The sequence below is a fragment of the Tursiops truncatus genome, chromosome 13 (genome assembly GCF_011762595.2).
Source record: "Tursiops truncatus isolate mTurTru1 chromosome 13, mTurTru1.mat.Y, whole genome shotgun sequence".
In the NCBI taxonomy this organism is placed as follows: domain Eukaryota; kingdom Metazoa; phylum Chordata; class Mammalia; order Artiodactyla; family Delphinidae; genus Tursiops; species Tursiops truncatus.
Window position 1 is genome coordinate 26,835,946 of NC_047046.1, and position 26,803 is coordinate 26,862,748.

The window sequence follows — 26,803 nt, forward strand, 5'->3', positions numbered from 1 at the left end:
CTCCTCTGGTCGCACTGGGAGAACCACGAGCTGGTCATGGCTACTTGCTCCTCAGCACACGGGGACGCAGACAACCAGATACACGTCCTCTCACGTGCCCCTTGCCTCCCGTTACAGGAAGACGGGCATTCCCTCCAACTTCATGCCTCCTTGGAGCACACTTCCCGACGAGCAGGGGGATCGTGTAACGACGGAAGATTTCAGTGCCGGCAGGAGTGTGAATGGTGAGCACAGGCTGTGGTCAGACACCGCAGCGAGGGTGCACAGGCAGCAAAGTGCCGGGAGGCAGGGACCCACCCTGGGCGACCCTCCCAGGGGGCACAGCCAGGCCACTGTGGGGTCCCCACCTAAGAGAATACAGCCACACAAGGGGCTGTGTCCTCGGGCCCAAGGGCTTCAGTGTGGTCGTTGGGTGCTGCTGGGAAGCTGGCCTCCAGTCCTGAGCCAGATCTCACGAGCTCCCTTTTCCCATGTTTGAGGCTCAAACGTGACACAGGTAAACGGCAATGGCTTTTTGCTAAGACAAAGCCTGAGGAAGAGGAGATGGCTTCAGGGGCTGACTCCCCCTGCCTTGTCTCGAGGCAGGCACTCGGCCCCGTAACAGTGGCCACCTGGGTGGGCTCTTCCAACTTGGGCAGGGCTCCTGTGGCCCAGGGATGGATGTGCCAGAGCCTTCATCCTTCCCTGGAGGCTGGAGATGCTGAGGGGCCCGGGACCGTTTCAGCTCCTGGTTTTTCCGAGGTCATGGTGCTCTAGCCATTCTTTAAAATAAGAGGAAGCTACAAGGAAGCTGAAGGCTCCTGCTCGGAGGTGTCCACTCAGGGCCAGCCAGTCCTGCTCCCACCCCCCACCCCCCCACCACCACAGCCAGGCTCCAGGCCACAAGTGGTTAACTGTGCGGGTGAACACGAGCCTGCGGCAGGCGGGCTGACTGTCTTCACTCAGCACCGTAATCGGCACATCTGCAGACAGGAAATCCTCCTCCTGCGAGTTCCCAGCCTGTTATCTAAGACACCTGGTGTGGGTGGGTGATTCACAGACAAACAATGAGCCGGCCCCCTGCACAGCAATTAACTGCTTTAGCTGCTAATGTGTTTAATCCACCACGTGGAGATCAAGGCTGCACCGAGGGAGAGGCTGGCAGACTGCAGGGCCCACATCCCATCCCCGCATCTGTGAGCCTCGTCGGCTGTGGCCAAGGCCGTCCACGTGGACCGTCCACAGGGCACGAGGCGCATCTTTCCCTTTTCATTTTTAACACATCAAGTCCAGCCGGTGTGGATGCAGCACTGGCATCTGGGCAGACCTACAGTCTGCGAGCTCTTTGCCTCCTCGGCCGTGCCGCCCAGGTCGTTGTATTTTGACCTCCAGGATCACCCTTTGTTGCAAGTAGAAATAACGCTTGGTTCAAGGCTTACCTGGTAAACGGGCGGAGAACATTCCCGGTTGTTAAACTGGGAAATGGTTCCTGAATGTTTACAAAACCCGGCGGGAGCAGTGGCCCCGCCAGCACTTGCCCGTGCAGACCCAGGAGGCGTGCCAGGAACCCGCCACCGCAGCGCCGCCTCGGAAAGCAAGGTCAGAGGCCAAGGACTGTGAAAAGCTTCCACCCCCAGCATCAATCACGCCCGGCAGACTGTCTGGGGGATGCTCTTTTTGAAAATACAGAAAACAAAACCAGTTGGGGAGGGCTCCCGGGGCCTTGCCTGCCGCCCACCAGGGTCGTCTGGACGCTGGGAGGACCCTGAGGCTTTCCGAGGGCCCAGCCCCTCACCCTCTGGCTGCTGCCAGCAGTGTGGGCTCAGCTGATGGCATCTGGGTGCAGGCCCACGCCTCAGTACAAAGGCGTTGGGGACCAAGCGGGAGGATGGGGTGCGAGTGGGAGGGGGAACCAGCCACCTCGCCAGTTAGAACGGATTTTAAATTAATAAAAATCAGTTTATGTTTCTGGGTCTGAGTAGCGTTCATCAAAATAAACCTACGTAAGATTTACTTTTACAATTTGGTCAAGAACATTTCCTCTGGTAATCTAGCGGATCTTGGTCAAGAGGCAGTAAGTTCACTCGGGGCATTTCAGATCTTTGCCTCGTTCCTCAGAAGTGAATTGCTGACTCCTCCAGAGTTTATTTCATTTTCTGATTTCCCACTACTCTAAGCACCGCAGCTTCTCTGAAGTGCACTGCTGCCCGGGCCCACCTCCGGGGATGTGGGGGCCTGGGAAGCCGGGGTGGACAAATGCTGGGGGACAGGCCCTCTGAGGGCTCGGCACACTCGCCGAGTGCTGTGGAGCCGGACAACAAGTCTGACGACCACACGGAATCAGAGCCCAGGCCCAGAGCGGGGACGAGTGACCGGGCTCAGCACGAAGAGACCCACGGGCTGGAAACACGGGAGAACGAAGACACTGACCATCCCTACGTTTAAAATGCAAGTTGACAGATCAGGAAAAAGGGTCCCAAGCCCACGGGCCACAGGCACCAAGGCAGGTGGGTGTCCCGGCAGGTGAGCCCACATGCCCTCGGGAGCAGGACCCGCAGCCCCTCTGTGGGGAGCCCCTCGCAGCGCCTGCACTCTCTGCTCCACCCTCAAAGCCCATTCCTCTCCAGGCTGACCGTCCCAGCCCTGGCAGGGGCCCCCCAAATCCACTCTCCCCTTCTCTGTGGGGGCAGCCGGGTGCAAGGAGGGCCCAGCCTGGGAGGGAGTGTGCCCGACAAGGTCACCAACAAGCCGTTTCTGCATGGCCACACTTGCTCGGCCTTCACCCCCACAAACAGGTGGACCCATGCCTCTCGGGGAGCGGGAGGCAGGGTGGCGGCCAGCCCACGCCTGCTGGGAAAGGCCCGGGGCCTCTGCCCTATCACTAGACGCTGCCTTTGCAAATCTGCAAAGTGTGATTTCTGGCAAGGCCGGGAGGACACCCACTCCCAACACGAGATGACCCACAGAGCTGAAGGCAGCCAGGGGGACGCGTCAGAAGCAACAAGAAGCTGGCTAGAAGCTACACGTCTCCGTTACGTTCGCATCTCCATTACGTTCACGTATTAACAGCAGCTGGCTTCTGCATGCCACTGTCCACAGCAGCATTTTCCAAGACACCCAGAAGATAGAAGCAACCCAAGTGTCCACTGGCAAATGCCCAGATGAGCCTAGTGTGCCATATGCAGCACTGCCCACCTTCACAGGTTATGATACGGACAACCTCCAGGACACAATGCCAGTGAAGTAAGTCAGACACAAAAAGGGAAACACTGTAGGGTCCCACTCACTTGAGGGACCTGGTCATCAGAGTCACAGAGACAGAAAGTAGGAGGGTGGGGGCCAGGGCCTGGGAGGGGGTGGGGGGTTATCTGATGGGGACAGAGTTTCCATTTGGGATGATGAAAACTTTTGGAGATGGAGGGTGGTGTGTGAATGTACTTAATGTCACTGAACTGAGCACTTAAAAATGGTTAAGATAGTAAATTTTTTTTTTTTTTTTTTTGCGGTACGCGGGCCTCTCACTGTTGTGGCCTCTCCCGTTGCGGAGCACAGGCTCCGGACGCGCAGGCTCAGCGGCCATGGCTCACGGGCCCAGCCGCTCCGCGGCACGTGGGATCTTCCCAGACTGGGGCACAAACCCATGTCCCCTGCATCGGCAGGCGGACTCTCAACCACTGCACCACCAGGGAAGCCCAAGATAGTAAATTTTATGTTACTCACACGTTAAAACAGTTAAAAAAAGGTAAAAACTCCGTTATCGTTTGTATGTTATAAACAGCTATCTTGAAGCTACGGTGGAAAACAAGTCTAATTTACTAAAAAAACACATCTACACCAAGGTTTAAAGTTAGTAGGAAATGTACGCGAGGCCTCGATAAACCGCCCATAGGACTAACTAGTCTCCCCGACGAAAACCCAGCTGCCTGCGACCCACCATCCACAGCTCTTCCTTGGTTTTCATTTCCAGTACGAGGAGCGCTGGGGAAGAAAGACCAGGAGAGCACAGTGTGCTCGGACGGAGGAGGAGCGAGGCTGGTCAGGGCCGCCTCATGGCCTTTATCCAGCCCCCACCCAAGAGCCAGCAGGGTGACGAGCGCCAGGAGTGGCGAGAAGGGGGCCAAGATGCCCAATGGAGGGGAAGGCGGTACGCCTTGTCCCCCGAGTGTGCATAGGAGCACCTGGTCCCCGAGTGCGCGTAGGAGCACGGGGTCCTGAGCATCCTTACCTACGGCCCACAGGACGGTGTCAAAGGTGCCTGTGTCCTTCTTGTCGGAGGCGAGGTCCACCCAGGTGACCTGGAGTCGCCCGTCTGAGAGCCTCTCCACCCTCAAGGGGGTGCAGCCCCTCAGGATTCGGGTGCCATGAACAGCCATGTGCTCTGTGACCAAGGAAGCCATTTGCTGCAAAGCACAAGAGGACATGCCTTGAGGACCGGGCAGCAGTGGGAGTGTCACTGCTGAGGCCTGTGGAGAGGACCTGGGCCTACAGCCTGAAAAGGCCTGGGGCCCCAGGGGAGTCTGTCCAATGGAAGAGGTCGGGGCCCCACGCCTTCTTCCAGGATGCCTCACACAGGCCGCCCCACTCCGAGTGCCCTGCTTTCCACGGAGCTGAGGGCCGAGCCCGGAGAGCCTCTGGCGCCCCGACCCCCTCCAAATCTGAGGACCCAAGCCCCTCGGTTAGGGTGCATGTGATCTCTGGACTCTCTTTAGATGTTAGTTAACTGAGTCTTCACTGAAATGGCAGAGACGCACCCCTTCTCCCAGGCTCTGCCTGCCTGGCCCCCCGGCTGGGGTCAGCAGTGGGGTAGCTGGGAGTGGAGGTGGGCACCTCCGCTTCCCACCAAGAACTGCTAGGGAGGTGGCATGGCATGAGGAGGCGCTGCAGGGGGTTCCTCCCTCCCAGCCCAGGCAGCTGTGCCCCCAGGGCCACGGTGGGGGCTTGAACAAGCCATCAGGAGAAAATACAAGTCACTGTTTAACTCCCCTGACTCAGGGGCCACCCCAGCATGAGGAGCTTTGTCTGTGCCCCAGGAACAGGTGGGCAGGCTACAAGGCCTCACCTGGAGCCTGCTCTCCCCCTGCTCCCCCGACTCCAGCCTGGTGACCCCACTGTCTCTGTGTGCCAGCCACATGCAGATTCTCCCTCTCCTGCTACCATGACCACCCGCCAACAGGGCTCTCCAGCTCAGCCTCATCGGCCCCCTTCTCCACGTCCCTGCGGGCCTCTGCCTCTTGGGCCCCATCTCCACCTGCGTCTAGCATGAGGCTCGAGGCCTTCCCTGGACATGTGTCCCCGTGACAGGTGCTCGGGCGTGGGTACTGAGCAGGTGACAGGACCGAGGGGTGCACTGCCCCAGAGCTGTGCAATGGACAGTGCCCATCTCTGCAGGGCACGGGGAGCCTGGTGTCTTGACAATGACAACCCAGACCTGGATTTTAAAGTGACATCTCCTCGGAGGGTTTTTGGTTTAAAAAAAACTCCACGCGCTCATTATGTGGGCACGTCCACCATCAGGGAGAGAGTCTGCGCCCCAGGGCCGGTGCTGCCCCGTGCGGTGGACGGGGAGGTGGCGAGGCTGCAGTGGCCTGGCTCATCACGTCTTTCCAGTCCATGGTGGCCGGGCCACCATCTCCCGTGACGGTCACCCAGGGCCTCACCAGCTGCCGCCTGCTCCCTGTCCATGCTACCCTTGGATAGTGGAGCTCCTCAGACCTCAGGGGGCTCAGCGAGGAAGCCAGGACAGCACTTCTGCCCACCGGCCGCTTACTATTGGGTGACCTGACCTCACGGCCCGTGAGCTGGCCAGCGTGCCCACAGTGTCCCTCTGGTCCCTGCCACGCTCCCCACGTGCTGACCCTTGCTGCAATACGCTGGCAGGTGTTTATTTTGCCAACAATCTCCTCATTCGACTCAAGGGCCAGTTTCTAAAGACTGAGACCTCGCTCCCAGACCACACCTGCACCTGCCCAGGGGGGCCACAGGTGGAGGGGACACCAGCCCGGCATTACCTGGTCGAAGGCCCGGAGAGGGACACTGCGTATCATGACAGTGGTATCCAGGCCGAGCCCAGTGAGGAAGCCAGCACACTCCAGGGCCACGTCTGCCAGAGCAGGCTAAGGAACGCTAACGGAAGCTAGGCAGCAAGACCCCCAGTGCCCCCGCCATCAGCCCCCGTCTCCACCAGTCCCCAGCAGCCCAGAAGAGTCTCCAACACTGGCCACAGAGACACTCTCCCCACCGCCCCCATCTCTCAAACACACGTCCAGGGCAAGGTGGAGGCTCCCTTCAGCACCCACAGGCCAGGCGGGTTCTGCCTCCACGGGGCCTCTGTCCAGACTCCCTGGAGGTTAACCAAGGGGCCTGTGTGGTGAAGGACAGGAGACGTGCCCAGACCTCAGTGTCTCCATCTTCCTGCAGACACACCCTCCACCCTCCCTGGTGTTACTGCTCCCTCTTAAGGAACCGGCCTGAGTGGGGCTGCTCTCCAGGGAGGACCGTCTGCCTCACGGCTGTGTCCAGCTGCCCAGCCAGCGAGTGACTCAGGAAGAGCCTCCAGGAAGCCCCAGCCTCAAAGGTCAACCTCAAATTGTCCCTCGAGCACAGGTCATCCGCCCTGAGTGGGCCTGTAAGTGCCTGTAAGTGCCTGGTTCCAGGTGGCAGAGGGCAAGCCCCATGGGAGAGAGTGCAGTGACGGGGGGAGGTGGGCCTGGGGCCCAAGCTTCCACTCTCAGGATGGTGAACACAGCTGTCTATCTATCTGTCACCTGCACGCAGCAAAGGATACAGCTGGCCCCAACCACCAACCTGTAAGAGAGATGGACAGAGAGAGAGAAATTGAGTCTCACACGTGGCTGCCATGATGCACGCAGCCGTCCCTGGTGGGGCTCTGAGGGGGACGGGGCCCTGCAGCCTTCATGCAGGGCGCCTGTCAGCTGACATGTCACTATTGCGGAGTCCCTGCGGCTAACTGTTCAAACAGGCTGTCCCAATGTACAAAACCCACTTCCCAGAGCTCCAGCTGTGAATGACAAACAGAGCTGCTGGTTTGGGAAATTGCCTGGTGGCGAAGGAATGAGTGGCCAGGGACAAAACAGCACGTCCCAGGGATGGGACTGGAGGCGGGACAAACATGGACGAAGCCCAGTCAGAAGAAGCAGGAGGATTTTCCTTCTCTCCTAAGGAAAGTTCTGCCTTGGGTTCCTCTGGACCTCCTGCAGCCAGGCTGGAAACAGACGGGGAGGCGCCAGACGTGGGGCGGCTCCTGGAAGCCCTGTCTGTGGGCAGAACACTCTGGGACCACGGGGCCCAGGCAGACGGCCCACCCCATGCCCACCCAGCCCCACTGCACACAGGCCTGTGGCTGGGAGAGTCAGCTCCCTGAGCAAGGGCAGCCAGGGAGAGGGACACAGGATGCTGGGACCCAGCAGATCCTCTCCTGTTATTCAGCTGCACACACTCTGCATGCATACACGTGCGCACACACACACACACACACACACACTTGCACACGTGTACACATGAACAGAACTGAACACAGAGTGGAGACTCCCAGCCCGGGCGGCGTGTGGGTGGGCTTGTCAGATCACCCCTCAGCCTTTGAACGAGAGGAGGTGATGCAAGGATGGATAAGCAAATGTCAGCTCTGATCCCAGCAGGTACTAATGATATAATTCCATTTCAAACAGCAGCACATCTCTGGGAATACTGTTGCCAGTGCCCTGCGGGAAGCAACTGGCATACGGCTTCCTCTCAGGAGCTGGGACAGGAGTGCTGGCATCCTGTGCAGGGTGAGTGGGGAGAGCTCAGCGTGTGAGGCACACACACATAGGCACAATGCACATGTCTACGTGTGGGTAAGCTCAACGTTACACAATCTGCCCTCCCTCAGTCTCAACATGTATGGGGGAGGGGACAAGCCTTTCTTTAAAATATGAAACTACGAGTTACTTAAAATGCAAACAGGCTTGAGCTGCTTTGAACATCCTGCCCCAATGCAAGGACCAATGAAGAGCATCTGTGTGGACCTCACAGTGCCCTGTGCTCCCACTCAGGGTGGCCATGGCCTGGGCAACCGTGACATGCAGGTGCCGGGGAGCCCACTGCCCGCCTGCTGGGCTGTCCTGCTCGTCCGAGCCTTCCTGTCTCCGTAGAGCAGACCCTCTTGGGGGGGGGGGGGCGGTGGCTACAGCCTGAAGCCCACAGCCCAGCTTCAGGCAAGGCAGCAACATGGTCTCCTGATTTTGGCAAAAGCGTTTTGTTCCTGCAGCCCCTGGGCACCTCCTCAAGCCCTGCAGGGAGCAGGGTAGGGAGGCGGGGTGGGCCCCCCACTCCCACCTCCAGGTCATGGTACCCCCAGCCCCAGGCTACTGGTTCCGAGCCGCCAACAGAGGGCACATCTGGGGGATAGGCACCAGCCAGGCCAGGCCTCAGTGGGCGTCCTTGACCAAGCATGGGTGGCTGAAACCTCAGAGCGGGCAGGCATCCACTGGCCCTGATGGTCACCTTGGGCCTCATCTTGTCTCCAAGAGGAAAGACGGTCAACAGTGTTGGTTTTCACTCCACCCTGCCCCCAATTCATCAAATAAGTATTATTCTTCGAAAAATGCAGGATTCAAGGTCTCAACCAGAGAACTCCCTTCAAATGGACTGGAGTAAGAAAACAGCAAAAACGGAGCTGGCGCCTGCAGGTGGGGTGCAGGCAGCCCTGAAGGGACGCTGCGTTTTTATTGGCAGGTTTGAAGCTGCAGATGGGCTTTGCCGGCCACCTAGGAGACCCCAGCCTGGGTGGGGCTGAGGCTGGTGCCAAGGCACAGTGCCCACGGCAGGCCCTGCCGGCAAAGGGAGGACCTGGGGCGGCGGGGCCTCTGAGGACTGGACACACGGCCTCACACTGCAGCAGGACACCCCACGGGGGCTCCACCTGCACCAGAGTCCCACTCAGCTGTGTGTGTGTTCGGGGAGCCCCCCTGTGTGCCCTTCGGTGCTGCAAACACTGTACTCCAAGGTGTAACTGCCGTGGGATTAGCCTGATCACAGGGCTGGCTCTTTCCTTAAAGTCTGAAGGGGGAGGAAGCAGAAACAAAGCCTTCCTTCAGGCCTTGGAGCCCCAGCTTAAAGAGCTCTCCACCTGCCTCTTGAGTCTGAAGGCCCCAATCCGCTCCCCGGGGGTGCACCCACACAGCGTGGGGGCCCTGCAGCTGTCCCGCCAGCACAGGAAATGCTGGGGCCACAGAGCTCGGGGCCCCCAGGAGCAGCTGGACACAGGATGTCCAGAAAGCACCAAGACCCTCGGGGGCAAAGGCGGGTGGGGCAACAGCGGAGGCTGAGGGCCGGCTCTCCAGGCCTGAGCTGCTGGCCACCCAGCCTCATGCAGATGCCCCTGAGCCGCCAGCCGCGGCCCGCACCCTATCATGGGGAGGAAGACAGGACGCCACGGAGCCCATGGGCCCTTGGGAGCCGGCTAGTGGAGGTTCCACCGCTGCAGGCCGAGGCCAGGCACACTGGGCACCCTCAGCCGCCGGCTGGCCTCCTGGCCGGGGCCAAGTGGGAAGGTCCTGGCCGGCTTCGGGAGGCCTCCAGGGCCGGGGGCAGCCCTCGGGTCCATATTCATTTCAGCTCCATTTTAAAGGCGAGTTAAAATAAACACGGGGAATATTTATAAGGCAAATAAATCTGGCAGAAACAGCCCCTCAGAGTGTGAGCAGAGGCCCCCCCGGCCCAGCCCAAGCTGATAAAATACAGAAATGCTACTGTAGACCCTCGGGCTTATTTTGACTGCGGGCAGGAATGTAAGGAGTAAACACTGACTCCCGTATCACACTGTTACAACTTGCATCCACAGCTCCGCACAAAAGCTGCGTTTCACAGAAGCATCGTACAGGGATATATCTCCAGCTTAATTTTTAAAAAAACCATTTCCTCACATAAATCATGCTCAGAATGGAACGGGTGACTGATACATTGCAAACACTTTTTTCCTTAAACAATAACATACCTAGATTCCTTCTAAACGAAAGAGCTTTTTAAAAAAAAGTCTTCTAAACGTTTTTTTTTTCTGAAGAAAATAAACACTTTCCTGACCCCAATATCTGGGGCTGTCTTCCTGGCCGCGCAGGCCGCTGCCCCAGCACGTGGTCACTGGGGGCAGCTGCGCGGGGCCCCTGCGCCCGGGCCTCCTTCCGGCCTGTGCGGCCTCTCCGCACACCAGCCTCCAGTGAGCAGTGGGCAGTGAGAGCCGCCAGACACCGGCCCCCCGGAGGTGGACTTGGCTCTCAAAATGTAACGGGGAAATAGCAAACAAGAGAAAATAAAACACACAGGGACTAATTTAAGAAAAGACCAGGATTCAGAAACTGCTGGCCTTCGGTGATGGGCGGAGATTACCGGGCCACACGGGTGGCCTCGGCCAGGCCAGAAGCACTGAGCGGGGAGCCAGTGTCCAGGCGGCCGCAGGTTGAAGGCCATCGGCACTACGGTCTCCACAGTCCACCTCGGAGAGGCTGGCAAAGTGCCTCAGTGACCCAGAGAAATCAATGCGCAAGAAAACTACGCAGGTCTGAAGACCACACTGGGCACTTGCCAACGGTAGGGACCCCAAATCAGGGCCAGAGCAGGACTGGGCTCTGCTTGGAGGAGCTTCCAGGCTGGTGGTGGACGCATGGGACCCCATCTCTGCCACAGATGTGCTGCAGACGCCCCAAGGCCCTGGGACCCACAGGAAATCCAGGGCTTTTGTCAAAAAAGATTTTGGTGGGGAAAGGCCCTCCTGAACATGCAATAAATCTAACAGCCATTAAGTGTAAAAGAGCCTAAGCTATACTTAAAAAAAAATAAGACCGAAACATTTGTATGTCACATTTGTATGTTACATGAGTTAAAAGGACAAGCTGAGAAAATCTGCAATTGTAAACAACACGGGATCTCAGCCCTGACAGCAAACCCGCGGGAAGATAAGAAAGAGAAAAGCCAGAGAGAAGGCCCAGGAGCGAGCAGCCCCCATTCACAGCCACACACACTCACACTCACAGACATAGACACACGCTCACTCACAGACACACACTCACAACTTACACACTCAATTTTAAACGGCCAATAATTACACAAAAGACCACATAATAGCAAATGCAAATGAAACCAGGACACATTTAACCTACTAGTCAGAGACAAAACAACAAATAACCCAGATACTATGGCGTAAAGAGAAAACGTGATAAATGTGACATCAGAAAAATTAACAACTATTGCCAGGTCGAAGCACCAACCACAGCCTGGGGGCCCTGTGGGGGGCGAGGCGGTGGCCAGGGCCAGGAGCCTGACCGCAGATGGAAGTGGCTGTGCTCCCTCCACCCCCCCACAGGGAGCAGGAGAGGCTCCCTTCCCTTCAGGCCCCATGGAAATGCCGAGGCAGCATCAGGCAGGGAGAGCAGCACAGGCGCCCAGCCGGGACCGCAGTTCTCTACTGTGGACACAGTCCTGACCGCGCACACGACACATAAGAAACACTGAGACAACAAGAAGACGCACGTCGGGGTTTTCACTGCAGCCTTTCACAAAGAGGTGGCCGCGAGTGGTGGGAGGTCACACCAAGCCACCCCCATGCCAGGGGCCGTGCCCAGCCCTGAAAAAGGACACCTCGTGAGGCTGGGATAGCAGGGACAAGCAGAGCGCGGCACGAGCACACACGCAAGCTCTCACACGTGTGCTCACGCATTCACACACGTGCTCACATGTACACATACATGCCCTCACCCATGCTGACACATGCACCCTTGCACACGCCTGCCCACCCTGGGGCATGCCCTCGGGCCATCGGCAGCTGGTCCCCAGCAGCCCAGCACTGTGACGGCCGAGCCTATGTCGCCCTCTGGTGGCCTCTATGGTCCCTGCGAGCATGAGGTCTCCTCAGTGCCCCGGCAGCAGCACCCAGACCCGGACCCCATGCCAGGAGTGAACCCAGCCCTTGGCCACGGGGGTGCCAGTCACGCTGCGGGCCTGGCTTCACAGCTGGGCTCTGGTTTCTGGCAGCCCGAGCCTTTGCTGATTTCAGGGAAGCCCAGGTGACAAACAGATGAAAACGGGGACGTTCGATTGGAGCCGGAGGGGGACCAGGGCTTTCCCCCAGGGCCCACCCACCTACCTGCATACCCAGATGGCCCTGAGGACCCACTGGGACCTGCGGCTCCTGGGAACCCTGGTGAAAACCTGCGCCCCAGACAATAACGGCCACGCACTGTGACTCAGTCCTGGGAGAGTGTCAGCCCCAAATGGGCACAGGGCCAGGCTTTTTGCCCTTCCCTCAGGTAGGTGGGAAAGAATGCGTTACAGAGGGGCAGCAGCATGTGCTCCCCGCCTGGCTGTGTGCACAGGGGAGTGGGGCCCCTTGGGCACCCCCAGGCCTTACGTTTTTCCAGGGGACTCCTTCAGCCAGAAGATGTCATCACTCGTAATCCCGTATTCCAAGGCACCTTCGATCTATCTGGGAAAAGGGTCAATGTGAGGCCCGCGTCCCCGCCTGCCCCCGGGGCTCCCTCTGAGGACGCCCAGTTTGTAGACACAACTGGGCCAGAACCACCTGCCCACATGTGGCTGCACCTCCTCGGGTGCGGCCTCTGGGACAGGGGATACGGCCGCTCCCTTGGGGGCCCGGGGCAGCGGCTCCTTCCTCTCGCTCTCCAGGACTCCCCCCAGATCCAGACCCAGGGCTGTGGGGAGCAAGGGGTGAAGCGGGGTGGGCCGGCTCCCAGGGCGCCAGGCTGGAGGCTGGATGCGACCAACCAGGGGCCCTTGAGGGACAGCACGGTGGGCCCTGTGCCCGGGAGTTGTCCAGGTCACCCCATACCCCAGCAGGTGGGGGACACAGGACACGTCCTCTCTATGGCCTCTGAGAGTCAGATGTGCTGGGAGAGAGGAAACGGATTTCAAACAGTTTACGGTTCCAATTGGCAAAAAAAATAAAGTCAGGAATTTCTTAAGTTTGCTCAAGAAGATCGAAAGGTCTGGATATCAAAGGGACTAAAACACAACAAGTGTTGGCAGGCTCCGGGGCGGGCAGCCAAGAGCAGAGTGGCCACTGAGCGGCTTCCCCAGGACCCGAGGCTCCCACTTCACCCACCCCCCACCGCCCCACCGCCCCTCAGGCAAGCGGACAGCAGGAAGAGGCCGGGCCAGTCTCCTCGCAGGCACTCTGGCAGCCACGTGCAGGGTGGAGCTGAGCTGATCTCTGGGTCCCAGGAACTGACCTCGACCATCAGGGGCTTTGAGTGGAGCCAATGTGGGCCCAGCTGTGGGTGAAGGATCACTAATGGTCACCACTTGGCCCCTGTCTGTGTGGCTACTGGAACAAGAGCCCTCCCCTCCTACGGAGCCACACATCCTGCCCAGGGCCACCTGGCACAGCTGTCTGGTCCCCTCTGGAGGCTGCTCTTGCTGGGCTGACAGCGGCAGGGGCAACGTCGCGGTCTGAGGACTGGAGTGGGCACTTGCCTTGGCACCCTCCCAGCTCCTGTTTCCAGTGGAAGCACAGAACTGGACGGAGGTTCAGATTTAAGAGTCTGCAAGGAGGCAGAACCACGCCCTTGGTCCTCCCCATCCACCTGTCTGGGCCTATGTCTGGGTCTGGGGCGGCCTTGAGCACTGGCCTCCAGGCCCCGCAGAAGCAGGTGGTGGGGGCGAAGGCAGAGCGCCCCCCACCAGGCTGAGCACTGAGGGTGGGGAGCCTCGCAAAGACGGGGAGACTTCCTGGATCTGGTGTTTAAGCACATCTCTGCCCAGTCACTAGCTGGCCACTGAGCAGAGACCTCAGTAGCCTCACAGGACACAGAATAAAAAGTTTACAAAATCGGTCCAGAAAAATCACCCAACAGACAAGCAGCAATAAACGAAATCCCAAAGTGGAGGGAGATCCTAGCTTCCAGAGTGAACATGTCATTTTGTTTGAAATGATCACTTTTCAGTAAAACATCACAAGACACGAGAAGAAACCAAAAAGGATGAACCCCACGCACTGCAGGTGGGGATGTAAACGGTGAGGCTGCCCCCCCGCCCCGGGGGCCTGGGACCTCCACCCCCAGGTGTCTGCCCAGGAGAAGGGACAAGTCGCATCCACATGGGCTCCCAGCAGCATCACTCATAACAAAGTGGAAACAACCCAGAGGTCCACCACGCAAGCGGACAACAGAATGTCACACCCACCACGGAACATCACTCAGCCGTAAGCTGGTCAAAGAGCCCATGCATCTCATCCCACTGATGTGAAACGTCCAGAACAGGCAAATCCACAGAGACAGAGAGCAGGCTGCTGGGGCTGGGGGAGGGGGGCAGGAGCGACGGCTGATGGGGCCGGGGTTTCGTTCTGGGCGAATGAAACATTCTGAGATTCAGTAGTGGGACCGACGGGTGAACGACTCTGAATAAACTGGAACTCACTGGACTGTACCCTTTGAAAGGGTGCATTTTATGGTATGTGAGTTTCACATCAACTAAAGAACAAGATTTGGGTTTGGGGGAGGAGGAACCAGGCTTAAGTCCCAAAGGCTCCAACATTCTGAGGCTAAAAAGGAGGAATCAACAAGGGAGATAGAGGAGAAGTGATGTGGGGACAGGAAGAGGGCAGGCGGGGGCCGGCCCAGCAGCTGAGCTGCTCTCGGGACTCAGCCAAGTGGGGATGTGGGAACCTGGCTCAGCAGAGGGCACTCGAGAGCACGGGCAGTGGAAAGTGACAGCTGTGAGCACAGGGCCACTTGGAGGACAGGGGCGAGTGGGAGGTGCATGTCACCAGACCATGAACGGGGTGGGGGGTGGGGGCTCCTGAGGACACTCACGTGCGTGGGGTACCTCGGCCGCCCTCCGGTGGCGATGACAATGTGGTCGGCCGAAAGCAGAGTCTGAGAAGAAACCGAGAAAGCCACAGTCACCCAGGTCACCTGCAGTCCCCATTCGAGGGCTCCACCAGCTTCCCCATCACAGCCTCTGCCCTGCAGTGTGGACCCTGTGGCAGCAGCCCCAGACACTGGCAGGAGAGCCTCTAAGTCCAAGCACTTCACAGTTTACACAGCACTGCACGGGTGGTAAGGTCTCCTGGAATCCCCGCAAACCCCTGCAGGGCTGCAGCCGCCCGAGCAGCGGGCAGCCTGGCGTGGTCACTTCCTCCTTCACAAAGAATTAGACTGGCCTCAGCCCAGAGGAACGTCGTATCAATCCCAGCAGCGCTGATCTCCAAGGACAGCACTGAGACCGAGCAGAGCTGAGGTCCACCCGCCTGGGCCACAGACTGACCCACGGACTGGCCCGTGCTGCCCCAGGGGCCCTGGGAGGAGGGCGCTCACCTCTTCCCCACCTTTTGAGACACCACAAACCATGTGTGGGTTGACAAAGCTGGCCTTGAAGTTAAAGTACTTCACTTTTCTGCAAAATAAAAATAGGATGTTCAAACATTTCCTCTGCAAATGAGGCATCACCTCAGGATTAAATAGGGAGCACTAGGCAGATGGCTACAATGTGAGCTCGGGCCACCCACGGCTCACGAGGGGCAAAAGGAGTGTGCGGACCCGCACTGGGAAGCATGGGGCACGGCTGCTGTCTCCCCAGGGTTCCTCGGTACGTGGTGACCACAGCTGCCATGCAGGGGCGTCTTAAGGGCCCAAGCTCAGCCCTGGTGTGTGAGGACGGAGGTGGCTGGGCCTCCCCCGAGGTCAGTCCTGTCACCTGGACACCCTCCACCAGGAAGGGGAGGCCCCCACATGCACCCAGTTACCCTCCCCCCAAAACACCCATGGACCTCCTGCTGGTGAGGGGGGTGCCCAGCAGGGAGGGGACAGTGAGGATAATAGGCACTGCGAGGGGCGAGGGTGGCCAGGCTTTCTAACCCGGGTCTCACGCCTCCTCCTCCTGGGGAGTCCTCACGTGCCCCAGGACCCGCCCAGAGCATAGTGCGGCGTCAGTACCTGTCCTGCAGCTGGACCCGGTGCCCCCAGTTCAGGGACTTCACGTGGTTTTGAACGGCTTCTGCCATTTTCCTCCTGTTGACACAAAGCACGATGCTTAAAGCCACCACACAAGTGTCAGCTGCGGGTCCCGCCACAGATTATTAGAGGCAAACAGCCCTTAACAGAAATGCCCAGAGGCAGAGGGGTTTCTCAAGGTGGTAAAGGTGATGTCTGTCCCCACGGCTGCCGCTCCCAGGCCAGGTTTGGGGCTTCAGACCGAGGGGCTCCAAGCGGACCATGCGCCACCCGCCAGGCCTGAAGCACTGCAGCCTTTGGGCCGAGCGTCCTTCCAGGGGTGTCCTGGGCGCCGTGGGGCAAGTGGCAGCGTCTCAGGCTCCACCCAGGGGATGTGCAGCCCCCACTGTGGAGATCACCAAAAACGTCTCTAGACTTTGCCCACTGCTGGGGGCCCAGAGGTGCCCCCAGGTGAGAATCGCGCCCACAGCTCCTGCGAGGCTGATGGGATCGGCCGTCCCCCACGCGCCCTCACCAGTCGTGCGGGGGCTGGGCCACCTTCCAGCCGTAGTGGGAGGCGTCGTGGATCATGCCCCCTAGCAGCGCCGCCTGGTGCATCAGCTTCTTGGGGATGCAGCCGACGTTCACGCAGGTGCCGCCAAGGCCCCACCGGGTGCCTGGGGAGGTGGGAAGAGCACACAGGGTTCAGGTGAGCCAGGCCAGCCCTGTTCTATAGCTGTTTCCAATTCCTTTTAGTTGCTTTAACTCCAACGCGGCCCAGGTGAACCTGCCGTGTGGACGCGCCGGCTGCGGTTGCATTCAGACTTGGTTTAAATGAGGAGGATGAGGAACCTACAGTGATGGCAGCTTCCCCGAGAAGCAGGATGCTGTCCGGAGACTGGGCAGCAGTCCAGGGCTCAGCCACCCTCTGTATGTGACCCCCCCACCTTCCCCAGGACACGTGGCTCCCGGCAGGGGCTGCCTACCTCGGGGGGAAGGCTCCACATAGTCCACCACGGCCACCTTCTTCCCCAGCTGAGCGGCTGGAAGGACCAGAGAAACAGGCAGGTGAGTACAACCAGGGACTGATTCAGGGTCGGGGACCCCAGGAGCCCATGAGGCCCAGAGGAGGCTGGGGAAGGACCAGGCCAGCAGCCGCCCATGAGCTATGCAGCCGGGTCTCCCACTGCCTCTGCTCCCAGCTATGCTGCCCCTAGATGGGCACCCCGACCTCTTCCTGACCGCAGGCTCTGCACCACCCACCAGAGCAGTGCTGGGATGCGCCCCCCCCCCGCCGCCCCGCAACCTGGTTGCAGGTCCAGCACAGGCCCAGGGCCCACCCCAAGCACACTCCCTGGAGGCATCACAGGGAGGCCCCCGGCTCGCTCCCCAGGCCCTCCCTTACTCCTCTCTTCCCCAGACACCATGTGGGGTGGCCCTCGGTCCACGCTGGTCAGAGCCCCCAGGTGGACGTTTGCTGCCTCCTCTCAGGGTGAGGAAATGGAAGCTCGGCGGTCAAATGGCAGGTTCAGGTCAGCCAGGCCCCAAGACCAGGGCTCCAAACTGCACCCCTGCCTGGAGCCCCCAGCTATCAGCAGGCTCCCCCAGCCACAAGCCCCAGGTTCTGAGGCCAGGACTAATCACGGGCTTCCTGCTGGCTCGCCTGTGGCACTGAATCAGCCCGCCCTGGTCCCTGGCCGTGACGGCCCCGAGGGCACGCCCCACTTGTATGTCACGAGCCCACGAGTGTTTGAAACACTACAGAACATGCTTGATTCATGGCTACCAGCTACCAAGATTAGAACCAAATTTTAGAAGTCTTCATTAACAAAACCATTTCATTCAACTGAATCAAGATGGGATCCCAGTGCTTGATCTGAAGTCTCCGGCCAAGGGGACACCTCAGACATACCAACGCCCGGCTCCCAGGTCTGATCAGGAGGGAGCAACAGGGACCAGAGTTAGCCTCCTGCTCAAAATAACCAAAAATCCTGACAAAATACGTGAAATAATGGTTTCAAGAAACTGAATAAACGAAAACAAAGGCCAGCGATCTCTGAGAGACAGGAAAGGGACGAGGTGAGCCCCGCGACCAGAGAGTCTGCAGGACAGCATGGAGGGGGCCCAGCAGGCTCTCGGGCTGAGAGTTCCTGGGACAGAGGAGAGAGAGGGGAAAGTACCTAAGGCCGGGACAGTGCTGCTCCCAGAAGCCAGCCTGGAGAAACGTTAACTCCTGGAGCACTGGGTGAGCATTAGGAAGGTCATGCCTCAGCAGTTGAGAATAATTAGCCCCAGACTGGGCACAGCACCAGAGCACCTAACAAATCTTAAGCAGAAGTCTCAAAAAGATCAAACTGTCTGCAGCTACATCCCAGAACGTGCTCAGAAATATTTCTAGGAAGATAAAAATATCCAGAAACCAGCAAGGTAAAGTCCAAAGGGTCTGGCACTCAAACAAAAATTACCAGGCACGCCAAGAAGCAGGAAAATACAGCCCTTAAAGAGAAAAATAGTCAATGGAAACTGACCAAGAACTGACACCAACGTCAGAATTAGTGGGAAAAAAAGTAAAACAGGTGTTTTAACTGTATTCCACATGTTCAAAAAGTCAAGAAGTAACATGGAAGATAGAAAAAAGGACCCAAGTTGAACTGTAGGGATGAATACTGCACTGAGTGGGGTTCATGGTCGAGTAGACGTCGCACACTCTTTTATTAGTGAATTTGGAAACAGGAATAGAAACTATCCACAATGGCAAGAGCTCTCATGAGCTCTGGGACAACCCAGAGCTGCCAGATGCTCAAGTCCCTTATAGAAAACGGTGCAGCATCTGCAGTAACCTTTACCTTAAATCATCTCTAGATTATAACACCTAATACAACGTTAACACTGTGTAAGTAGTTGTAAATACAGTGTAAATGATAAATAGTTGCCAGTATGCTGCAAGTTCAAGTTTTGCTTTTTGGAATTTTCTGGAATTTTTTAAAAAATATTTTTTTGATCTGTGGTTGGTTGAATCTGTGAATGTGGAGCCTGTGGATACAGAGGGCCGGCTGTACTGTTCCCTTGAATTCTATACTCAGAGAAAATATCTTTTTAAAATGAAGGCAGAGTAAAGATGTCTTCAGACTCACAAAAGCTGAAAGAATTTATAACTCCTAGAGCCACACGACAAGAAATGTTCACGGACGTCCTTCCAGTAGGAGGAAAATGATGCCGGGTGGAAATTCAGATCCACAGAAAGGAACGGAAGCCCCAGAAATGACAACCACATGGGCAGATGTGTTAGCTTTTTCCTTATCACTGAAATCTCTTCAGAAGGTGACTATTTAGGGACTTCCCTGGTGGCGCGGTGGTTAAGACTCTGCGCTCCCAATGCAGGGGGCCCAGGTTCGTTCCCTGGTTGGGGAACTAGATCCCACGTGCATGCCGCAACTAAGAGTTTGCATGCCACAACTAGGGAGCCAGCGAGCCACAACTAAGGAGCCCTCCTGCCACAACTAAGACCCAGCGCAACCAAATAAATAAATATATAAAAATAAAAACAACAAAAAAATAATCAGTATAAAAAAAAAAGATCACTGTTTAAACAAAAATTGTACAACGTGCTGTGGGGTTTGTAACATGTAGAAGTGGAACGTGACTGGTGGGAGAGTGTCACCTGAAGGGGGACCGAGACATGGAAAGGTGCATGTCTCAAACCCGGAGGTAATGACCTCACCACGTCTGCACGTTAATCCACAATGTACCAAAGGCCTAAATGTAAGAACTGAAGCTGTGAGGCTCTCAGAAGAAAACAGGCCTAAGTCTTTGTGACCTTGGATCGGCTGTTTCTTGGATGTGACACAAAAAGCACAAGAAACAACAGATCAACTGACTTCATCAAAATTAAACACTTTTGTGCTGCAAAGGACACCATCAAGAAAGTGACAAGATAACCCCTAGGATGGGAGAAAGTAATTGAGAATTATGCATCTGATACGGATCTAATATCCAGAATATACGTGTGTGTGTATTCTCGTAACTCAATAATGAAAAGACAACCGAACTTAAAAGTGGGCAAAGGTTCTAAATAGGCATTTCTCCATAAATACAGAAATGGCCAATAAACACATGAAAAGATGCTCCATTAACCATGAGGGAAATATAAGTCAACCACAATGAGATACCACTTACTTCCCACCTACTTAGGATGGGCTACGATAGAAAAGTCAGTAATGGGTGCTGGCGAGGATGTGGAGAAATTCGAACCCCACACTTCCTAGTGGGAATATAAAATGGTGCAGACACTTTGGAAAATAGTCTGGCAGCTCCTCAAAAGGTTAAACCTTGAGCTACCCTATCACCCAGCAATTCCACTCCTGGGAATCTGCCCAAGGGAAATAAAAGCACACGTCCATACAAAACCTGCAGGAATGTTCAGAGCAGCATTATTCATAACTGCCCCAAGCAGAAATAACTCAAACATCCACCAGCGGACAAGTGGATAAACAAAATGTGGTTCATCCACACTATTCAGCCCTAAAAAAGGAACGAAGTACTAACACACGCTGTATCACAGATGAACACTAAAAACATCATGCTGAGGGAGAGTAAAACCACACGTTTCTATGAAACATCCAGAACACAGGCCAGTCCATAGAGGCGGAAAGGAAACTAGTGGTAGCCTGGTGCTGAGGAGGGGAGGGAGACAGGTGACTACCAGTGGGTACAGAGTACCTGGGGGTGATGAGATGTTCTGAAATTGGTGGTGGTGATGGTTGCACAACTGTGAATATAAAATCCACTGAAATAGGCAGTTTAAATGAATGATCTGTATGGTGTGTGACTTGTACCTCAGTACAGCTGGGGGTTTTTTTTGTTTTGTTTTGGTTTTTTTTGCGGTATGCGGCCTCTCACTGTTGTGGCCTCTCCCATTGCAGAGCACAGGCTCCGGACATGCAGGCTCAGTGGCCATGGCTCATGGGCCCAGCCACTCCGTGGTATGTGGGATCTTCCCGGACCGGGGCACGAACCCGTGTCCCCTGCATTGGCAGGCGGACTCTCAGCCACTGCGCCACCAAGGAAGCCCAGTAAGCTGTTTTAAAAATATGAAACACTAGGGATAAATCTGACATAAGATGTGAAAGACCTGTATATTGAAATGACAAAATATTGCTGAAAGAAATGAAAAAATACCTAAATGAGAGATACACCACATGACCCAGCTGTTCCACTTTTAGGAGATTATCCAAGAGATTTAAAACACACATCCACACAAAGACACAAAGACACACACACACACACGAATGTTCATAGCAGCACTGTTCACAACAGCCAAAAACTGGAACAACCCAATCCACAGACTAATGAACCAACCAAACGTGGTCTAGACATACAGTGGAATACTTATCAGTAATGAAAAGGCGTGAACTCTAGATACACACAGCAACACAGATGAATCTCCAAATAATTGTGCTTGGTGGGAGAAGCCCGGAAAGTAAGAATACACACAGCATGATTTCACTTAGACAGAATTTTAGAAAATGCAAACTAATCTACAATGAGAGAAGGCAGATCAGTGGTTGCCCGGGGTTGCAGCGGGGAGGAGTGGGCCAACTGCAGAGACAATGCATTCAGCTCGTAGCTGGTCAGGAGGATCCCCACCCAGCCCGGAGAGCACCACTGCCCTCTCCAGGGGACCCGGAAGCCTGGAGGCCCTGCCATGCTGGCGGGATGCAGGACACAGGACACGTACCTTCCTTGGCACAGGCTAGGCCGCCGGATCCTCCGCCAATCACCAGGAGGTCATAGCATTGCCGCCCTGCAGGAGTGAGGGGGAGACGTTGAGAAGGAAGGACCAGGAGCAGCCTGGGGCGCGATCCCAGGAGGCCACAGTTTCCAATGTGGTACAGGGTCCACTTTAGGGGATCGGAGTCCCGTCCTGTGATGGTATGGGGTGACCACACATCCCCCAGCAGGCAGGAGGCAATGACGGGGTGCATGTTGTCTGCCCAGATCCCGAGACTAAGCAGGTGAGGCTGGCAGGGGTGTAGTCCCCACCTCCCCACATCAGGAAGGTAATTGAACTGGCGGGACTGCCCTGAACTCAACTTCACCCAACGTTCTAGTAGACACGGGATTAAAACGTTTGTCTTGACTCCACCTGTCTTTCCGTTGTAAAGGTCACCCTCTGTCCCCAGTGAGGGAGAACAAGGGCGGCCCCTGCATTGGGCAACACGGCCTGGCCTCTCTCAGTGCCCGGCAGGGCCTGGCAGGACAGCGGCTCTGAAACGCCTCTGGGTTCCTTGGAGGCCATTTGCACCCTCCACCCCTGCCCCCGGCACACAGGCCGCTGGAGTCCTTCCTCCCTGCAGAAGCCGCTATCCGTCTCCTGTAAATGCTGGCACAGAAGGCAGGCCAGAGACGACTGAAGCAGGGGGACGGCAAGGGCAGGTGTGTCCTTAGGTGTGGCCAACCTGTGAGAGCCCCGAGCTGGGGACCCTCAGCACCAGGCTCCGGCCTGCTCCCCGTGGAGGGAGGAAGAAATAACAGAAGATCATCAGGACGTGGGGAGGGAGGCGGGGAGGTCAAGGCAGCTAGGGGCTGCATCCAGGTGCTCTCTCATATCCGCTGCTCAGGGAAGCTCTGACCAGGAGAATATCCCTACCTTCCATGGCAGATGCCCATCCCTCCTGCCGCCACTACAGGGTCTAGGCTGTGTCACCCCACAGCCCCACTCTATCAGGCAGAGGGCAGCGCGAGCAGCTGGCCGCGTGGATTGTGGGCTTATCTTTGGCGGTGGGCTCTCCCCACGTGCACGCCCAGCAGCCCTCTCTGTCTGATAAGCACTTGGCAGAGGCCTCCGTGGGGCCTCTGTAGGCTCCACTGCAGGATATCTGCCTTTAAACACCTGGGGGGTCTGGGTAGCCTGTGGAGGAGGAAGGACTCTGAAGGACCCCAAGACGGGCAGGGCGGGTGCTGCCCTTAGGGTGTCAGCTGGGGACGCACCCGTGCACTCTATGGGGTACCCTGGGGCACCTCACAGCCTGGCTCCCTTCCCCGCATGCAGGGGCTCAGCCGGGAAGGTGTGTCTGCCCCTGTGTCCTGAGCCCACCCTCTTCTGATTTTCTGCTCCTTCCTGAACTCAGTGGCTGGTACAGGGCCTGAAAAGAGCGGAGCCCCGCCAGGACGGCGAGGCCTCGGGCACAGCGTTCTGGGGAGGTGGAGGCCCCCGTGAACCCACAGGCCGCTGGCCACCTCGGGAGCCACCTGGGGGAGCATCCGCACAGCTGTCCCCCCTGCTCACTCTCTGCTGGCAGCAGGGGTTCGGGGGCAGGTGACACCAGCATCATGGTCACTCTGGCTCCTGTTCAGGGGCCACTTCTGCCACCCCCCTGCCTGGATGGGGCAGGCATGTTCCTATCAGGAGCTCCGGGGCTGAAGTGGAGGCTGAGGCTCAAAATCAGACCCTGCTGACTAGGTGTTGGCACCGTCCCCAGGCCCTACTGGCTCCTCCTCACCCTGGCCCTGGGGGTCCCCCTTCTGCCCTTGAGCGTGGGGCAGAACTCTGGGTGCATGGCCTCCTGCCAGCCTGCATGGTCTGGGCTGTCACAGCAGCTGCAGCATGAGGGCTGAGGGCTTTAATCGTGAAGGTCCTGCCTGACACGTGCAGCAAGGGGGGGCCCAGGGGCCAGCAAAGCCACCAAGAGCAGCCCTCCGTCCCCACCTCAGGAGCTGGTGACTGCCTCCCCAGACTCCGCAGGGCTACCTAGCCCTGCTCCCCAAGGCCAGGGTGGCACACAGCTGGCCAGGGCTGCCAATATTCCTCCCACAGCACCCTATCCGTGAAGGAGCCCTCCCCCGTCCCTGCTCCAGCACCTCAGCACTCATTCCCTGTGGGGCAGTCCAGGGGTAGGGTCTGGGGGATGGTCCCTGCAGGGATGTGGTGGGGAGCATGTTGTCATGCGTGGGACCAGCCACACTATGGTGGCAGATATGGTGGCACTGTGGCCAGCTCTGGGGGAGCCCCCCAACCGGGAACCACCACCCCACCCCACCCCACACACGCCCTGTGTGCCCAGCCGGTGCTCAGGACCCTAGCAGGCCCAGCACTTGCGGTCATCGGATTGCTGTCTGGTTTGGTCCATGACCCTTGGTGGCTCCAGGAGGACCAGCAGTGTGCTCCGCTCCCCCATGGCACCCAGAGCGCAGACCGCCGGACTCAGCGTCCCCTCCTTGATTCCCTGCACGTGCATCTATTGAGCACCTGCTGTGTGCGCCCACGGGGCCTTGGGGAGGAGGTGGGAGGTCTGGCTAGTGGGGTGCGCAGGGCGCGAAACCTGGTGACCTCGGGAGATGAGCCACCGTCGGGACCACAGGTAATGCTGGGCCGGGGGATCGGGAGGCGGCCACTCTCCCCGCGCTGTTCCCAGCGGGTAAGGGCGCCGGCGCGGACCCCTCCGGCCCCCGTCCCGCCTCCTCGCGCGGACCCCAATCCCGCGCCCGCCAGCCCGCGCCCCGCAGACCTGCCGCGCCCCGCGCTCCGCCCGGCACCGCCCGCACACGCCACCGGAAGCGCCCGACAGGTCCCAGCAGCGCCGCCATAGCCGCCGCCGCAGCCGCCGCCTGGGGCCTCGGCCGTGTCGGGCTGCCCGCCGCGCTGCCTGCGCCGACGACCAACGGAGACGCGAGAGGTTGGTGTGCGCGGGCAGGGGCCCACCCGGCGGTGGGGTCCGGACGGGGAGAGGGGCTCCGACCCGGGGCGAGGAGCCTCGAATGGGGGGCGGATCCGGGTGGAGGTATCCCCCTGGGGGTGGGGGCTCCGACCTGGGCGGGGAATGTCCCTGGACATGGGGTGGGTCTCCGGAGGTGAGGTGGGGTCTCCGGACCCTAAATGGGGGGGGGGCGGGTCCCCGGATCTGGGGCGGGGTCGCCGGATATGGAGGGGGGCTTCAACCTGGGGTGGGGTCCCGGGACCTAGGGTGGCGAGGTCCCCGGATCTGGAGTGGGTCTCCGGACATGAGGTGGAGTCTCTAGACCTTAAGTGGGGTGGGTGTTGGGGTGGGTCCCAGGACCTGGGGTGAGGGGTCTCTGGACAAGCGGTGGGGTCTCCTGACATGGGTGGGGGCGGTGGCACCAGGCTGGTGGAGGAAGGGGGAGTCGTGCTGCAGAGAGAAAGTCCACTTGGGCACAGAGGCCACCACAGGGCTTGGAGACCCCGACCCCAGGCGTGGTGGTTTCTGGGAGGGCTTGGCCATGGAAATGGGTTGCAGAGTCAGCGTCTGACTGTCCTTGGGTCCTCGGAGAGGGAGAACTGTGGGGGCCTGGGCGAGGGGCTCAGCCACCTGGCAGCTCTGGCAGGCCCCGGGGTGCCCTGGGGCCTTACCTTTTGTGGGAATGGTGGCCCTACCAGGAAGGGGAAGCCTGGGCCCGGACCTGCCCCAGACCAGCCTTTGAGTTTTGAACAGTGGGATTCCTGCACGCTGCTGCCTCCACTACTGGAGGGGTCTGAGGGGCTTGCCAGGAGAGTGGGTCAGATAAACACAGAGGACATTGGTAATGGCACAGTTGGGGAAAGACCCCAGCACCCTCCAAACTTGCTCAGAGGCAACTGGGCCTTTTAAGTGTGGGTTGGGGGGGCATCGGGGCTCGAGACTCAGGGGGTGGAAAATACAAAAAGTGCTAAGAGGTGTGGGTCCATGTGATTCCCACCTGAGCTTGCCAACTGGATTTGGACTCCTGCCCTCCTGCAGAAGCTGGGCGGTGTTGCTAGAAGTGATGAGCTTGTCAGGTGGGCACCGTGGGAGGCCAGGGCATTGTAGGGAACTGGCCTCTAGCTGTGAAACGCAGTCAGTGTTTGTACCAGTCTTTACAGGAGGCCTCTTGGAGAAGAGGGCTCAGAGGGGCCTGGCTGGGTTCTGTCAGGGAGCGTCTCCTTAGTGAATGGTCGGAGCCAACAGTAAACCCGGGTTTTGAGTCCTGAGGCCGGCCAGTTGAGAAGATTTTAGACGTTGAGCTCTCAAGTCTCTAGGTGGTGGAGTGAGGCTGCGGTGGCAGTCCACTAGATTTCCTGGTTTGCCTGTGAATGTTTGTGGTGACGTGGAGACCTCAGAGTCGCAGGCAAGGCTACTTCCATCTGCAGCAGAGCCCAGGAGACGTGGGCATCCCAGTGGGCTCACACAGTGGCCCACATGTGATGGGCAGTGGTGACCGGTTCTCTGAAGTTCTTGCCACCTTATCTCCCTTCAGCTTCCAGGGCTTTTTCAGACCCTGGAGGAAAAGGGCAGCTACACGACACCTGAGTACCAGGATGGGTCTGGGCAGTCACACCAGGAGAGAGGGAGGAAAATGGGAAAAATTGATATTTGGAGAGGTGTATCAGATATTGAAGGAAATGGAAAGGCCTGGGGATCTGTTGAATGCTGACAAATGTGTAAGTTGGCAGTGCAGTCCAGCGAACAGGTGGATAATAAAACCTCAAAGGCAACAGACAGGACTGGACTCTGATGACCCACAAGGTGCATTATTTTCTCCACTGAGACAAAATTTCTGTCTGTAGTCACTTCCATTTTTGATCAAAGATAAAGTAAGATTATTCTTGTTTACAAAATAGCTCCGGTCTCACTAGATTTGGGCTGATTCTTTATGTAAGTGCAGCAAGAATAATGGTTGACACACAGCCCTTTTAAAGTTTGCCTCGTGGAATTTTTTGCAGGGAATCTCAGATTGGACATTTAAAAGCTTCCAAGACTAGGAAGTCAAGAAAGTGCCAGCAGAATTCACCTGTAGACTCGAGTGAACTCCTCTCTGCTCAAGGTTCCCCCAATATCCCAGCGTTCCTAGGCCTGTAGGAGGCGACCTTCCTCGCTCCCTGGGAGACTGGGGACCCTGGATGCCCAGCACCA

The 26,803-nt window shown here is 57.9% G+C and overlaps 1 protein-coding gene across 11 annotated transcripts in view; it reads right to left on the bottom strand.

Moving 5' to 3' along the window:
- Positions 1 to 26,803, bottom strand: part of TXNRD2 (thioredoxin reductase 2) — a 47,698-nt gene that overhangs the window by 9,993 nt on the left and 10,902 nt on the right. For 4 of the 11 annotated variants that reach the window (XM_033837485.2, XM_033837483.2, XM_033837484.2 and 1 more), the window contains exons 2-12: positions 24,425 to 24,592; positions 21,655 to 21,720; positions 16,904 to 16,960; positions 16,453 to 16,594; positions 15,921 to 15,995; positions 15,303 to 15,381; positions 14,799 to 14,861; positions 12,380 to 12,450; positions 6,764 to 6,783; positions 5,988 to 6,079; positions 4,205 to 4,379 (exon numbers count right to left, since the gene is read on the bottom strand). In XM_033837485.2, coding sequence (XP_033693376.2) covers positions 4,205 to 4,379; positions 5,988 to 6,079; positions 6,764 to 6,783; positions 12,380 to 12,450; positions 14,799 to 14,861; positions 15,303 to 15,381; positions 15,921 to 15,995; positions 16,453 to 16,594; positions 16,904 to 16,960; positions 21,655 to 21,720; positions 24,425 to 24,592 — 1,008 coding nt within the window. Of the gene's footprint in view, positions 1 to 854; positions 1,419 to 1,440; positions 2,415 to 3,515; positions 3,958 to 4,204; positions 4,380 to 5,987; positions 6,080 to 6,763; positions 6,784 to 12,379; positions 12,451 to 14,798; positions 14,862 to 15,302; positions 15,382 to 15,920; positions 15,996 to 16,452; positions 16,595 to 16,903; positions 16,961 to 21,654; positions 21,721 to 22,566; positions 23,247 to 24,165; positions 24,224 to 24,246; positions 24,380 to 24,424; positions 24,593 to 26,803 lie in introns of those variants that run through there. The other 7 variants (XM_033837490.2, XM_033837489.2, XM_019920725.3 and 4 more) reach the window with 7 other exon arrangements.